Source organism: Ranitomeya variabilis, chromosome 1 (genome assembly GCF_051348905.1).
Source record: "Ranitomeya variabilis isolate aRanVar5 chromosome 1, aRanVar5.hap1, whole genome shotgun sequence".
NCBI classification, from domain to species: domain Eukaryota; kingdom Metazoa; phylum Chordata; class Amphibia; order Anura; family Dendrobatidae; genus Ranitomeya; species Ranitomeya variabilis.
This window is the reverse complement of record NC_135232.1, coordinates 83,061,258-83,078,464: the sequence shown is the minus strand read 5'-3', so window position 1 is coordinate 83,078,464 and position 17,207 is coordinate 83,061,258. Positions and strand designations below refer to the sequence as shown.

The 17,207-nt window shown below is 40.1% G+C and overlaps 1 protein-coding gene across 3 annotated transcripts in view; it reads left to right on the top strand.

The window, feature by feature from the left end:
- Nucleotides 1-17,207, top strand: part of GHR (growth hormone receptor) — a 470,149-nt gene that overhangs the window by 38,770 nt on the left and 414,172 nt on the right. For 2 of the 3 annotated variants that reach the window (XM_077285624.1, XM_077285641.1), the window contains exon 2: nt 13,124-13,203. In XM_077285624.1, the coding sequence (XP_077141739.1) occupies nt 13,164-13,203 (40 nt within the window). In that variant the 5' untranslated portion in view covers nt 13,124-13,163. Of the gene's footprint in view, nt 1-13,123; nt 13,204-14,223; nt 14,313-17,207 lie in introns of all 3 variants that reach the window. The other variant, XM_077285649.1, reaches the window with a different exon arrangement.

The following is a 17,207-nucleotide window of genomic DNA, read 5'->3' as shown; positions in this document are numbered from 1 at the left end:
AGAAGTAGTGGGTGTCTTAGCCTTCAATGTAACGCAAAAGCTTAAAACAATCACATAAAATAAGCATCAGCAAAATCTCACACCTCGCAGCAGAAAATGGGACATCATTGCCAAGAAATGTAAATCATGCCCCCTTCCCCTTAACCATATATGTTAAGCACCCTGGAATGTATGGATTGATGACATTCATCTAGACGAGCTTGTACATCCAAGTCAGGGTGCACGTATATGGAGCGAGCTCCGGAACTGAACCCGCTCCATACGGGGCAGGTGCTGGCAAGCTTTCATCACTGCTGTTTTACTATTTAGGTGCCACTGTCAATCATTGACAGCAGAATTTAATTGGTCTGGTTGCAAGTGAGCTCATGCTATGACAGCCGGGGACCTACTGAAGTCCACTGTCCCTGCCATGTGGCATGTGGTTAGGCTTCATAGGGGAATGTCAATTTCACTACATACGGCAAAGCTAAATTATTGCAGTGTATTCTAAAAGCAGTCAAACAATCAAATCAAGGACTAAAAAAAATGGAGAGAAAAATGAATGTTTCAAGAAAAAGTTACAAAGTAAAATATATAAAAGTTTAAGCTGCTCTATTTCTAAAACAAATAAATAAATGAATGAAACATAGTTGGTATTGCTGCAAATGTAAAAATTGATACCATGACAAAATATATAAAATAAATCAACCTTTTTGGAAAGGCAAACCAAATAAAGAAAAATAATCGAAATCGAAATGACAGATTTGATATATGTACCCTAATTAATATAAACGATCATTCACGGCACAAAAAATTAAGCCCCCACAGAGCTCAATCAATGGGAAACTTAAAAACATTTTAGAAAACGACAGCACAAACCAATTATATATATTTTTTGATTTTTTACAAATTTCTGATTTTTTTTTTAACAACAAAAGAAACTGCATGAGAAAAGCGCAAATAGGGTCTTATCCGATATACAGCTCTGTCAAAAATTAAGAGACCACTGCAAAATGTTCAGTTTGCTTGATTTTTCTCTTTATAGGTATACGTTTGAGTAAAATATAAATTTTTCATTTATTCTATAAACGTCTGACAACATGTCTCCGAATTTCCAAGCAATACATTTTGTTTGTTTTTTTCTGAAAAGGAGAAATGGTCAAAATTACAAAAACAAAACAAAACAGTGCTTTGAGACCTCAAATAATGCAAAGAAAACAAGTTCATAATCATTTAGAAACAACAATACTAATGATTTAACTCAGGAAGAGTTCAGAAATCAATATTTTGTGGAATAACCATGATTCTTAATCACAGCTTTCACGCGTCTTGGCATGCTTTCCACCAGTCTTTCACACTGTTTCTGGCACAAAAATGTCAGCAGTTCTTCTTTGTTTGATGGCTTGTGACTATCCATCATCCTCTTGATTACATTCCAGAGGTTCTCAATGGGGTTCAGGTCTGGAGATTGGGCTGCCCATGACAGGGGTTTGATGTGGTGGTCTCTTAATTTTTGCCAGAGCTGTAGATTCAAAATCTGTTTCTCATATAGTGCTCACCTGGTGCTTCTTTTCATTAAGACATACAAGTGCAATCAAATTATCAGCTGCCGCAGATCCATGGGTCAACAAGTGACAATGTCAGGGGCAGTGAAATAGGAAATTTGTGGATATCTTCCATTCAGATAGGAATCCAGATGTATTGGGGACAAGGAATGGTGGTTTTATTCTACGCGTTTTGAAGTCTACATGACTTTTTCCTCAGGAAATACATATGGTTATTTCCTGAGGAAGAAGTCATATAGACTTCCAAACGCATAGAATAAAACCACCATTCCTTGTCTCCAATACGTCTGGATTCCTATTTATTCATCAGCGCTGAAGATATCCACAAATTTCCTATTTCACTGAATTTTTTTAAGTTGATAAAAGTTTGGAATTGCCATCACCCTACTTACCTTTAAGAACAAGTACCACTGATACATAACTTAAATACAGATACTAGGGGAAATAACCCTCTACATTTGGACAAAAATCCTGTAAGGAGGACACTCCGAAATTATTTAACCTACAACAGAATGTGGAGTACACAGTCCCATACACAACTATGAAGGATTTGTAACACAGTTTTATTAATAAATATAGATTACATCATCATTAGATAAATATAAACAGACTGACAAAACAAGGTACATAGGTGGTGCAAATACATACAGACACAAACCAATGTAGTAACACTGGGGGATATAACGGTATCCTCACACAATCCTCCTAAGCAAAGTGCTAAGTGCAAAAGGAAGGTGCCAATAAGTATAAGGCCAATTCCCTCCACATACTGAAATGACTATATAGCGTCCCCCCAAACCTCTACTATAAAGGAGGGGGAGGTGGGAAGGAGGAATATACCGCTAGTCTTACCCATACGTATGTGCCGGTGGTGTGTCTCCAGCAGCCCCAACCCTGCACAATGAATGCCGTAAAAAAAAGAAACCCAAAAATCTGTGGTGGAATTGAGGGGTTTTAAGACAGCATTTCAAACCCTTTTTTTTTTTTTTTTTTTGCATCACATTATATGGTAAAATGAATGGTGTCATTCAAAACTACAAGTCATCCCACCAAAAGCAAGCCCTCATACGGCTGTCAACAGAACAGTTAAAAAGCTATTATGGCTCTTGGAAGGAGGAAAAAATGACAGCATAAAATTGAAAAATGGCGATGTCCACATATTTGGCTCTATTAAAATAAAAACACTTATACTCACCCCTGGTGCTGTTCCAGCGGTATTGGCACTCGCAATCCTGGGGCTCACGTGAGGTTGTTACGTCACACCAGCCCTGCACCCAACCATTTTCGGTGTATTGAACATCAACAGGAAGTCAGGCCTGTGACTGACCGCTTACTTGCTCTTGATTTTCATTTGTCCAAAGGCTGGGACAGTGACGTCGGCACAATTTTGGTGCAGAGCTCGTGTTACGTAACAACCTCATGTGATCACCAAGAACATAAGTGCCACCACTGCTGAAACGGTGCTGGCATCAGGGGTGAGTATGTGTTTCTATTTTAACGGGGCCAAACATGAGGAATGAGAGAGGTTGTCCAAGTAGTGGACAACCCCTTTAATCCTGAATTTTTATACATACATATAAATGTATTTATTTACTGTTACTAATCAATGTAGTTTCACAGCACTTTACAGTCCTCACCAATCACCATCACTGTCCCCACTGGGGCTCAAAACCTGATCGGTTTGTCTTTGGAATGTGGGAGGAAACCCACGCAAACAAAGGGAGAACATACAAACTCCTTGCAGATGTCTTCCTTGATGGGATTTTAACCCAGGACCTCAGGCCTGCAAGGCTACAGTACTTAACCACTGAGCCACCGTGTTGTCTTGAATGGGTTTAGCAAAGTAATCAATGTAATTTAGCTGTATACCTAGATTCATAGCTTGTAGCTCCAGCAGCCCTTTGTAAAATCGAAAATTGTTATAGGGTTAGAAGTAGTAGACGCACTCAAGCTCCTTTAGCCTTTTGTTAAAGACCTATTTGAGTTGCTTATCTTTGGCAGCCTTAAACACGGAGCAAAATTGGAATTACTCTTTGAGAAAAAATAATCCTTTAGCTCATAAAAAGAAAAAGGAAACAAAAACTCAATATCCAGCTAAGCATGTGATACAAAGCACAACTTAACAGAATACGTGATATGTTATCTTGTAAGCATAAAAATGTGTTCCATCAAATCAAGCGTAGTCGTGTAAATAAAGACAAATTGTGTTTTCACTGGAGGCGGCAATTTCATGAATGGCCCCTATTGTGAGGAGTGAAACTTTCAGACCGTATGGTTAATCACTTTGATATACATATTTCACGTCACTTCATACACATTAGATTTTTCTCTATGAATTGTGCATGACGGCAGAAAACAGTGAAGTCTGTAAACATCTGTATTAAAATAAACTACTTAAAAAAAAAAAAAAAAAAAAAGCATCTGGTATAAGCTTTACATTTTTTACACTAAAAGTTTATATCTACAGGGTGGGCCATTTATATGGATACACCTAAATAAAATGGGAGTGGTTGGTGACATCAACTTCCTGTATGTGGCATATTAGTATATGGGGGGGGGAAACTTTTCAAGATGGGTGGCGGCCATTTTGAAGTCGGCCATTTTGGCTCCAACTTTATTTTTTCTAATGGGAAGAGGGTCATGTGGCACATTAAACTCATTGAGAATTTCACAAGAAAAACAATGATGTGCTTGGTTTTAATGTAACTTTATTCTTTCATGAGTTATTTACAAGTTTCTGACCACTTATAAAATGTGTTCAAAGTGCTGCCCATTGTGTTGGATTGTCAATGCAACCCTCTTCTCCCACTCTTGACACACTGATAGCAACATTGCAGAAGAAATGCTAGCACAGGCTTCCAGTATGCGTTGTTTCAGATGCTGCACATCTCGTATCTTCACAGCAAAGACAATTGCCTTCAGATGACCCCAAAGATAAAACTCTAAGGGGGTCAGATCAGGAGACCTTGGTGGCCATTCAACTGGCCCATGATGACCAATCCACTTTCCAGTACGATTCTGCAGATACCAAACATACAGTTAATTTTTCAATTTTAAGCGTTGAAAAAAATCGGATATTTGTAAAAAAAAAAAATAAAAAAAAAATTTACTAATCGTTTTCCAAGACTCGTAACCTTTTTCGTTTTTGGTTTCTGGTGTGAGGACCTATTTTTTGCAACTTGAGCTGACATTTTTGATACCATTTTGGGGTGGATACAATGTTTGCAGTTGCCTGTTATACTGTGTAGCGATGTCCCAAAAAAATAATTCTGAGTTTAGATTTATTTATTTTTTTTACTCATTATGCCATTCACCAATTGGGTTAGTTTATTTTATATTTTGATAGAGCGGACTTTTAGGAACGTAGTGATAACAAATATGTGCAATTTTTTTATTGTTTTAACTGTATTTTTAATGGTGAAAAATTGGTGATTTGAACCTTTTTTATATTTTAATTTTTTTATGTTTGTAAAAAAATGTTTTTTTTTTCATTTTTTCACTTTCTACTCTTATTTGTCCCCTTAGGGGACTTGAACCTGCGATCATTCTATTGCCTGTACTATACACAGCAATACCACAATGCAATGCATAGCAAAAATCACAGTCTCATATGAAAGTCATTTACAGGCTGACTTTCATAGGACTACTGTAATGACGGACACGGAGGTCTTCAACAGACGCCAGACTGTCATGTCAACCCATCGGTGCCTTGCGATCGCATCAGGAAGATGATGACTGAACAACAAAAGGCATCATCTGCCGGGAATGATGCAAGCTTGGCTTGTGAGCCTGTATCAAAGTCAAGGAGCCAACATATGACATAGCAGTACGTCGTCGGTGTTAAAGAAGACCTGTTTTCTTCTATGTCCGTTTTAGTAAGTAATTGTATTACCCATAAAATAGCAATTTTGCATCATTATTTCATTAGAGCTGTACATTATTAATCTGTCATTCATCTGTCATTACCAAAAGAAATGTATGAATTAACTGAGATTGGGCAGTCAACAATTGTGGGTGTGTCCTTTCACGGTGTGACACTGACCAATCAGTGCTAATCTTATAAGACTGTGCATACACACACACACACACACACACACACACACACACACACACTCACACTTTGACAATGGGAATGGTAGCCACAAGTCTACTTATTTTTACGTTTCTAAGTGTTATAACAGAGGAATGGCATAACAAGGAGTTTCGAGAAAAGGTTCATCAGAATTAAAATTTTATGAGAAATACAAATATTTACTAAAACAGTCATGTCTAGAGACCTCACAAGTCCCCTTTAAGGGGAGATTTTGCCACTGTATTTTGAAATAAATTTGGATCTCAGTTCATCAAGACTACAATTTACACGTGGAATCAGATGTTTCCGGTTCATTAGGAGACGTGTTCCTCTTAATGAATCAGGAGCGCCTGACAAGCGTCACTCTCCTCCATGCATCTCACCACAAATGTTACTTCGGTTAGAAATTGGAATGAGATTTCTGGTGTAAGAAATTCCACAGATCGTGATGAAGTGGCGTCACGCTCGAGTCCCTACCAAATGTTACCCATTTTGACAATGCTAGGGAAAACCAGTGTAAAAATGGCAAAAGTTGACATTTTCGTAACTTTTCAAAGCTTTTGCCACCAGTTTTCTGACTTTAAAGCTCTGATGAATCGGGACCCTGATTGCTAAGGAATTGCTATGTCCGTAGCAACCAGATGATTATTCTAACCAGTAATATTATTTTTTATGCTTTCTTTTATAGCACCTATATATGTTGTTCACTGAACATTGTTAATTTCTTTTGTATGTTTTGTAATGGAAAAGAATTAACCACTGAATATAATGCGTCATCTCAAATACAGTGACCACGGACCACGTGGATCTTAATTTGCAGAACAGAATAAATAGCCCTCAGTGTAGATAATTATGGCATCTGCCACCAGTTACCACGATCAAAACCATCAATCACGGTAAGGAACGGAGGCAAATCATGCCGCAGATTACAGTCATGTTACTATACATATATTTCCAGGTATCATTTACGTCTATAGGCTTTATTTCCCTGCATTGCTTCTTGTACTTTGCAGTGATAAGCCATAGACTTTGGAGTATTTTCGCTCAGTCACCTGTCAGCATTGCGTGTCGTTTCTGGCAGTCGTACAGGAATCCTAACATGATCATATGTGAGATATGACTTCACATGAGGGTCATTTGTGTAAAATGTCTGCAGAGCTTTGTGATTAAGCTGAAATAACTCACCCATTGTGGTAATTATCCCTACACAGCAGGCTTTGTTCCTGTTTTATACTACATACCAGGGGTGGACAATTAATTTTCTAAAGGAGCCACCTGAGAGACCATGACTATTATAAGGGTTGAACCAACAGGCCAAACGTATTTCTGCTTATTTTTATTATTATATATTCATTTTTATCACTTAATATTGAACACAATTAAGTATTGTGACTCGCTACTTCTGCAAGTGCATGTTCTGATAGGGCATCTTGTAACATGTATTCAGTAGCAGCTAATTAATATCATATAGCTTACTGCTTTTTATAAAATTTATAAGAAGCAGTAAATTATACTTCTCCTGTTATTCAGTCCCTGTATCGCTATCAACTGTTCCAGCCACACAATATGTCTCCAGTGCCCCCCACACAGTATGATCCCCCTCACACAATATGAAGACTTATTCACACAACACAGTGTGATGCCCCCACATTCAATATGATAGACCTTATAGATCCCCGCACACAGTATAATGCCCCCTCACACAATATGATGCCCCATTCACCGCAACACAGTGTGATGCTGTAACACAGGTACATCGATGCAGTGACACAGACGCACAGAGCAAGGGTTAAACAATTATTCACTTTAGTGAATAAAGTGAATAATGGTACCAAATGGTCCTACTTCTGGCGCCAGTGAGCGGTCACCGGTTTTGCCCGCAGAGCCCCTAGTTCATCTAACTGCGGAGCTGAAGAATGAAGCTCTCCTCAATATTCCAATCGGTGTATGTGCCTCTGAGCAGCCACCGTCACCTGGATATCTGCACCGCAACGCTCTGCCTGGCGCGGGTCTCTCTGCACGCCTGCTGGTACTTGTGAATCTTTATTGTGACCGTCCTAGATCTGTGCTCGGCGTGCTCTGACCTGCACACTCGGCGACGCTCCCCGGGTCCTTACTGCACCCGACCCTTATCTCTGCCGCTCGGCCTATCGCTGCTCGCGATGCAGCGCAGGTCCTCTCTCACTCAGCCCTCCAGCGTGAAGCCCTTCTCTTTTCCCGCGCAAACCTCCTTATACTCTTCTGACTCACCACGCCTCCTCTCTGCAGGTCATGGGTCTCCTCTGTCCTCAATTTCTTCCCCCCCCCCCCCCCCACAACAGGAGGCTCGGCCCCAGCAGTTCCAGACTCGGCACTTCAGCAGCACTTGCAGCCTGGTTTTCTCCTCTACAATTCCCCCACACTCAATATGATAGACCCTATAGTATGATGGCCAAACAGCCACACACAGCGTATATTAGACCCCACAGTCCCCTACAGACAGATTGGTGGACCCCACAGCCTCCCACAACTTGTGATGGTATGATGGACCCCACAGCCCCTCACTCAGTATGATGGAAACCACAGCCCCCACACAGTATTATGTTGCCATAGCCCCTCACAAGCAGTATCATATCCTCTGCATTCCACATACAGTATTACGACTCCACATCCCCAACACAATATGTTGTCCCCACATTGCATGATGTCCGCCAGTATGACATTCCAACAGTTTCCCTCTCAAGTATTAACTGACAAAAAATAAATACGGTAAATAAAACTGCAAATCTAGCAAAATGGAAGAGCAGGGAAGATATCAAACACTCGCTCCATTCGTAGTCTTTGAGGCTGCCAGAAAATGCCAAGTGCAGCACTCTCAGCCTCATAGTGAATGAATGAATGATGCAGCAGTCAAGCAGATCCTTTCTCTGATCCTTTCTGATGAGGATAAAATTAATTAAGGGAAGAGGGGGGGCATCAAAAGTTTTATCTACATTGCATATTGCACATTCAAGGGTGAATGTGTTACTAGTGTTTGACCACCGCTGAGCTGGTATTGACCTATTCTAAAGCTAGAGCATTAATATCATATCCTAAGGAAAGGTCCATCATCAATATCTAAGGGCCCTAAAAAACATATTAAACTAATGTCAGCTGGACCCGCTGATTTCGACAGATGCAGCCAACACTTTAATGTGTATGAGGGCGCCGGCCGACTGATGGTCGACAGAGATGTCCATGGCTCATGTCCACTTTCTTACTAATGATTGCATAGTGCCCCTAAGACAAGCTGCCAGCCATTGTCATCAGCAGCTTTCTTTTAGAAAACACAGGACCGCTTGATTGAGTGAGTGCTCCTGTGTATAGGAGTGTGCTGAGATGGTAATGCATCGTTTGGCTGACAGCCATCTAATGTATATGGCCAGCATAAGTCCTGGACAACTCCCTTAACTCTTAATGATCTTGATGAATGACAGTAATCAGAGAGCCTAAAACCTGTAAAGAATTTACACTGTAAATGTAGCTGTTCTTAAACTAACCTACAAGAAAGATATCACGACACCGAACTTTAACTCTTACAAAATCTATTAAATTTGTATTGTAAGGTGGCAAGTTACACTGTTGTGCGCCAGGATATTTTTGTCATTTTAAGAATGACTACATCTGTATTTGAGAAAAAAGTATGGAGACACTGCACATTGCAGCTATAGAAATTATGACTTTTCATTCCACAACCTCAATTACAAAAAAAAGTTGGGACGCTGTGTAAATGAACAGAAAACAAGAATGCAATGATTTGTAAATTTCTGACAACCATAATTTATTCACAACAGAACATAGGACACAGATCAGAAGGAGAAAGTCGGACAGTTTTCTATTTGATAGGAAAACAATAACTTATTTAAAAATTGATGTCAATACATGTAAAAAAAAAAAAAAAAAAGTTGGGACAGAGTTAACAAAAGGCTGGAAAAGTGGTAGTAATGAAAAACAGCTAGAAGGTCTATTTTAATCTGTCATATAACTGCATAATAAAGAGCGTGTTAGAGAGGCAGAGTCTCTCCGAAGCAAAGATGGTCAGAGGGTCACCAAATTGTGGACATCTGTGAGAGGTTTGTGCTCTTATGGAGTCAGCAGAGCATTGGTACAAAAAGATTGATAGTATGGTGGCGCTAAAGTGGCAGTTAGGTCCAATAAAGCATTGTATGGCACTTTAACATTAGGGGATTATGGTGCAGAACCGAACAATGTCCGTGGTACAGCAATTTGAACCGTTCGAGATAAAAACAATCAATTTTCAACATTCTAAATAAAAAGGTATTTGATTTTTATTACTGTATCCTTACTAATTCCAGTGTCAGAGCACCAACATAACCTTTTATTGCTTTAGCGTGAGCGTTGGTGACTTTTATGCCCTCTGCTCCTCAGCACCCGACTACCTCGCTCTGTAGCTTTACATGGTCTCTATTTCAAATCTGAATTGCTGCGGTTCCTTCCACTTTACGATAATATCACTCACTATTGATGGTGGAGTATTTGGGAAGGAAGACATATCCCAAACTGACATCCTATTAGATCACCATACTAAAATTCAGTGAGATCTGTAGCACAAGGCTTTCTTTCAAAAATGTTGGTAAAAACAGACTGCATTGTGGATAGTCGGATTATATACACAGGGGCCAGAAACAAAAGGCATCTTTGCTTTTCTTAGGCTTTAGTTAATGCTGTTCGAAGAGGTTATTCCAATTTCATCAAGTATATGTTTTGCATAATGAAAAGTTATAAAGCTTTTTAATAGACACTATATGGACAAGACAACTTTGGACAAATCTCTTATTATCATTGAATCATCACGGAGTTCAACTTTTTTATATTCTTTATTTGCCACAAGATCTGACATTTATCTTCGAATAAATTTGCATGTGTTGGACTTGCTGCAGAATTTTCTTACTACAATGCAAATAGATAACTCTCGTATGAAAATTCGCAGCATGATCTGAATTCCCTGCAGATGTATTCTATTTGTTAATGAGTGTTTGAATATTGCATAGTCCCATTTTAACGTGTTATTAAAGAAGCCCTCCCATTATTTTTTTTAAAGCACCCCTCCTGAGGTTTTTTTAATCGTAGCGCTGCAGTGGTGCCACTAATCTAAGTTCCCTGCCCCTAGTTTTGTCCCTAGCAGCCCACATCGTCAGCTCTTCCCCGTGGTGCTCCAGTCTTGCACCGTCTTCTTGGGACCACATGTTCTGACTGACCGGAAGTCAAAGGTAATGCTCTGGCCTTATTCTGGCTCTCACAGAGTTGTGATTGTCGAATCACAAAGAAAACACTGAAGAGACCCGACCAGTCACCAACTGCTGGAGATCGACCATAACAGATAAACGTGGCATCTGATAAGTGTAATACTAGGGGCAGGGAACTTAGATCAGTAATACCACTCCAGTGCTGCAATAAAAAAAAATGCTGGACTGGTGCTTTCATAAATCTGTGTACATTTTTGTGTAGTGTGTACTCTCCTAAAGCGATCTTCTCTGGGATCCAGCGCCGTTCTGCTCCTCTTTTCAGTGACATCACGGCTCTTCACACTCTTCAGATCACTCTATTCTCTATGCATCAGCCAGAAGTCTCTTTTACCATATAAGCCTTTGGGACCTCTTTCTGACACTCCAAAGACTTACATTGTAAAAGTCAATGACCGTTCTCGCAGACCTGGAGAGTCTGCAGAGCAGGAATGTCACTCAGAAGAGGAGCGGAACATCGCCGGATCCCGGCATCAAAGCTAGGAGGGATAGCTAACATTAGAGAAGACAGAGAAAGGATTCAGAAGGATCTAGATAAGCTTGAACAATGGGCAACGACCAATAGAATAGCATTTATCAGGGAGAAATGCAAGATTCCACATCTAGACCTCATCTGGAATACTGTGTCCAGTTCTGGGCACCACATTTTAAAAAAATACATAAAAAACTGGAGCAAGTTCAGAGAACAGCTACCAGTATGGTGAGCGGACTGCAAACTATGTCCTATGAGGAATGGTTAAGGGATCTGGGAATGTTTAGTTTGAAAAAAAGAAGGCTAAGAGGAGACTTAATAGCTGTCTACAAATATCTGAAGGGCTGTCACAGTGTAGAGGGATCATCCTTATTCTCATTTGTACATGGAACACAAGAAGCAATGGAATGAAACTGAAAAGGAGAAGATACAGATTAGAAAAACTTTTTGACAGGGTGATCAATGAGTGGAACAGGCTGCCACGAGAGGTGGTGAGTTCTCCTTCAATAGAAGTCTTCAAACAGAGACTGGATGGACAGTCATCTGTCTGAGATGGTTTAGTGAATTCGGTATTGAGCAGGGGGTTGGACACAATGGCCCTGGAGGTCCCTCCCAATTCTAACATTCTATGGTTCTATGATTTTATGAATTAATACACTAACGCACTCACATTACACTGCATTCACATATACACAGATGTACATTAAAAAATCTTCATGGGAGGGTTTCTTTAATTACTTGAGATTATCAATACTTAATCTCCTAAAAAAAAAAATAATAATAACAAACGGGTACCTGTACATGGGTATGATTTGCCAGCAGCAAATCTGCAGTATTTCGCCACAAATCTGTGGCAAAAACTGCAAAACATGGCGGCAAATTTGCAATATAATCCAAAATGCAAAGGGTCAAATCCCTGATGATTTCCGCACAAAAAATTAACACTGCGGTTTTCAACATTTGCATTGCATGTCAGTTTCTGTGCAAAAAAATATCAGTAATGTGGAGATTCTAGTACTAAAATCTCATATACTGACAGTAGGTTATAATTTAGAAAACAGATTTTTTTTTTTTTTGCATGCGAATCCTCATGGAAAATCCTCAGAAAATGCTCAGTCACCATGTGTATTTGCTAGTGATGACCAAACGTGCTCGGATAAGGTGTTATCTGACCATGCTCGGGTGCCAACCGAGAGACTTCGGCGTACTCGGATAATATGTTTGAGTCCCCGCGGCCATAACACATGCAGTCCCAGGAACTCAAACATACTATCCAAGCATGCCCAAGGTACTTGGATAACACCCGAGCATGCTCGGATAACACGATATTCGAGCACGTTCGCTCATCACTAGTATTTGCTTTAATCGCCATTATTAAGAGCTAGAATGGCTAATACTTGATTGCTACAGCCAGTGGTTGTCAGTAGGCGAATGTAAAGCTGGCGGTTATGTAATTTTCTACATTTCCCATGGTTTTGCTGCATTATTTCCTCCAGACTCTCTGGTGTTACATTTCTGTAGCCACTCTCTTCAGTCTGGACAGCTTTATCTTTAGGCTGTGTGAGTTGCATATAAATAATGTAAAACATTCGAATTCTAAATGTAGCTCAGTTTCACTTACTGTAAACTATTATGTCTGTGCATGGCTGGAAAAATCTGTTGCCATGTAAGAAGTCCATTCACAAATCTCTCATCATAGACTTTCCAGCCATTTGAAGCATGTGAACTAAGTCCAGTTATTCCTGTTTTTCAGAATACACACTGGTGTGAAGTTGTCTTTAGCAAATACATAAATGACAACAGCGAGCGCCTACGACAGGACTTGTGGCCACGGTAAGTCGCTCAGTTGTACCTTTGCAAGACGCTAAGAAATATGGCATTTGCTTTATTCATGCCAGTACAGTTTTATGCCGGGTGCCAGTAACAACTCAGTCTTCCGTCCTTCCTCCTGTTCTTTGCTCTGTGCTAGTGACGCCTTTGTTTTGAGGTTGTTTTGTGAGACATCATCTGGCCTGTCGATAAATATTTGCTCACTGTCAGGCCCCTGCAGCAGTGACAAGAATGTTCTCAAGGTGCTTGGTATTTGCAGAGGTTTGTTTTTTTAATTATTTTTTCATATGTTCTTGGCCTTTTCTCTGACTTTGATTATCACTCACTTTGACTTATCCAGTTCCACCTGCTACAACATCATTCGCCTACTTTGGTGATCTCAAATGGATGTAAATGCCATCCGTTTTTGCGGAAAGTATGGGGCGTATTGGCCCATCGGAGCACAATAGGATCTTTTGTTGGGCCCATAATCCAGCACAACAGCCAAATTTAAAGGTGACTTTGACATTAACTTCTTCACCCCGAAGCCTGTTTGCTCCTGCCTGACCAGGCCAATTTTTACAATTCTGACCAGGCCAATTTTTACAATTCTGACCAGGCCAATTTTTACAATTCTGACCAGGCCAATTTTTACAATTCTGACCACTGTCAATTTATGAGGTAATGACTCTGGAATGCTTCAAGGGATCCCACTGATTCTGAGAATGTTTTCTCGTGACATATTGTACTTCATGATACAGTAGTGGTAAAATTTCTTTGATATGGCTTGCATTTATTTGTGGAAAAAACTGGAGATTTGGTGAAAATGTTGACAATTTCACAATTTTCTAATTTTAATTTTTATGCCCTTAAATCAGTCATATCTCTCAACATAATTATTAAATAACATTTCCCACATGTCTACTTTACAACAGCACAATTTTTGAAACATAACTTTTTTTTGTTAGGAAGTTATAAGGGTTAAAAGTTAACCAGCGATTTCTCATTTTTACTACAAAGTTTTCAAAACCATTTTTTTTTTAGGTACCACCTCACATTTGAAGTGGCTTTGAGGGCCCTATATGACAGAAAACACCCCAAAGTGACACCATTCTAAAAACTGCACCCTCAAGGTACTCAAAACCACATTCAAGAAGTTTATTAACCCTTCCGGTGCGTCACAAGAATTTTTGGAATGTGTAAGAAAAATTCAGAAAAAATTTCCTATAGGCCTATTTTTTACTTTCACAAGGGTAGCAGGAGACAGTGGACAATACATTTTGTTATGCAATTTATCCTGAGCATGCTGATACCCCATACTTGGGAGAAATCTACTGTTTGGGCACACATATAATAACAAAATCAGGCAACATATTAGATACACACGGAGAGGGGAAGAGACGACAAGCACTAAATAGTGCAAGGAAACCCCCCACCGAAGAGAGAAACCAACTCCATAACAGTCAATGGAAAAAGGAGAAAACTGGGAGCATACGGATATTTAAGTAATAAAAAAGGCTTTATGAAATAGTATATAGTTAACACGCTTAGTAGCGAAATACAAAAAACACAAAGCATACATGAATATATACATTATACAAGGATGTTTTTAAAAAGAGAAGTGGGTAACCCCCGGTGTGCGCTTGCCAGGAAACCATTATACATGGCTATGTTATATGAAGGCAGCTGCTACAAACACCTATGTCGCTATAATAGCAATACACATGCCATGTGGCATGTGATAGAAAATTGAAGAGCTGGAGGAGCAGCGCTTACCCGTAGAAGGCACCAAGCAGAGCACACCGGTTGGGGTCCACAGAACGCGACCCCCGACGCGCGTTTCGCCCGCAAACAGAAGGCTTTTTCAAGGGAAAACGACATAGGTGTTTTCCCAAATAAATCTCTTTTTAGCTCAAAACTTAGCATTTTCATTAAGATAAAAGGAGAAATTTCTGCATACAGTTTGTTGTGCAATTTATCCTGAGTGTGCAGATACCCAGTATGTGGAGAAAAACAACTGTTTGGGTGCACGGCAAGGCTTGGAAGGGATCGAGTATAAACGAAGATTTTCAGCCCATTTCTTTAGGCTGAAAGTGCTCCTCTCGGCTTATACTCGAGTCATTGTCCGAGGGGGTGTGGCGGCTGTCACGTCATACTCACCTACTCCTGGCGCGGTCCCTGCATCTCCGATGATCTCTGGGCGCCTGTAGCTCTTCCTGTGTTCACCGCTTATTAAAGTAATTAATATGGACGCAACTTCACTCCCATAGGGGTGGGGCGAATATTAACATAGTAACATAGTAACATAGTTAGTAAGGCCGAAAAAAGACATTTGTCCATCCAGTTCAGCCTATATTCCATCATAATAAATCCCCAGATCTACGTCCTTCTACAGAACCTAATAATTGTATGATACAATATTGTTCTGCTCCAGGAAGACATCCAGGCCTCTCTTGAACCCCTCGACTGAGTTCGCCCTCACCACCTCCTCAGGCAAGCAATTCCAGATTCTCACTGCCCTAACAGTAAAGAATCCTCTTCTATGTTGGTGGAAAAACCTTCTCTCCTCCAGACGCAAAGAATGCCCCCTTGTGCCCGTCACCTTCCTTGGTATAAACAGATCCTCAGCAAGATATTTGTATTGTCCCCTTATATACTTATACATGGTTATTAGATCGCCCCTCAGTCGTCTTTTTTCTAGACTAAATAATCCTAATTTCACTAATCTATCTGGGTATTGTAGTTCTCCCATCCCCTTTATTAACTTTGTTGCCCTCCTTTGTACTCTCTCTAGTTCCATTATATCCTTCCTTAATTACTTTAATTTAATGAGCGGTACCAGTGACCGCTGAACACCGGAACAAGCTGCCGGTGCCGAGACCATATGTCAGTGAGAAGCAGGGACCGCACCAGGAGGGTGAGCATTGCGATATTCACCTGGCCCCGTTCCACCGCTGGGCGCCGCTCCGTCTTCCGCGTCCTCTGGGTGTGACTTTCAGGTCAGAGGGCACAATGACATTGTGATGTGTCAGGGGCCTGAGCGACGAGAGGTGGGTATGCCTTTTTTTTTTTTTATCGCAGCAACAGCATATGGGGCATATCACTCTATGGAGCATCTTATTGGGCCATAATCAACCTTTATGCCACATTGTATGGGGCAAATGTTTATATAGAGCATCTTATGGGGCCGTAATCAACCTTTGTGCATCATTATATGGAGCAAATGTTTCTATGGAGCATCTTATGGGGACATTATTAACCTTTGTGCAGTATTATATGAGGCATATTTTAAAATGGAGCATCTTATTGGGCCATAATCAACCTTTATGCAGCATTGTATGGGGCAAATGTTTCTATGGAGCATTTTATGGGGCCATAATCAACCTATGTGCAGCATTATATATTTTTTGTGTGGAGCATCTTATGGGGCCCATCATGAACTGTGTGGAGCATTATATGGGGCTCCTGATTCAATATGGATATTCAAAAACACTTAACCTACTATCTATTTTTATTTTTGAAATTTACCAGTAGCTGCTGCATTTCCTACCCTAAGCTTATACTCGAGGCATTACGTTTTCCCAGTTTTTTGTGGCAAAATTAGGGGTCTCTGCTTATACTCTGCTTTGTTTATACTCGAGTATATACGGTACTTTTGAGGCACATTGCAAAGCTCAGAACTGATATAGCGCCATATTACAGTGCATGTCACATTGGCAGAGCCCCTGAGGTGCCAGAACAGCAGAACCCTCCATAAATGACCCCATTTTACAAACTAAACCTCTCAATAAATTCATCTAGGGTTGCAGTGATTATATTGACAACACAGGTGTGTAACAGAATTTGATATCATTGGGCAGTGATGAAAAAATAATTTACATTTTTACCACCAAAATTGTGTTGGCCCCAAATTTTGCATTTTCATACTGGGAAAACGTTAAAAATGGCACCAAAATGTGTCCCACAATTTCTGCTGAATGTATTGTATGTAATTCCACATATGTGGCTGTACATTACTGCTTAGCCAT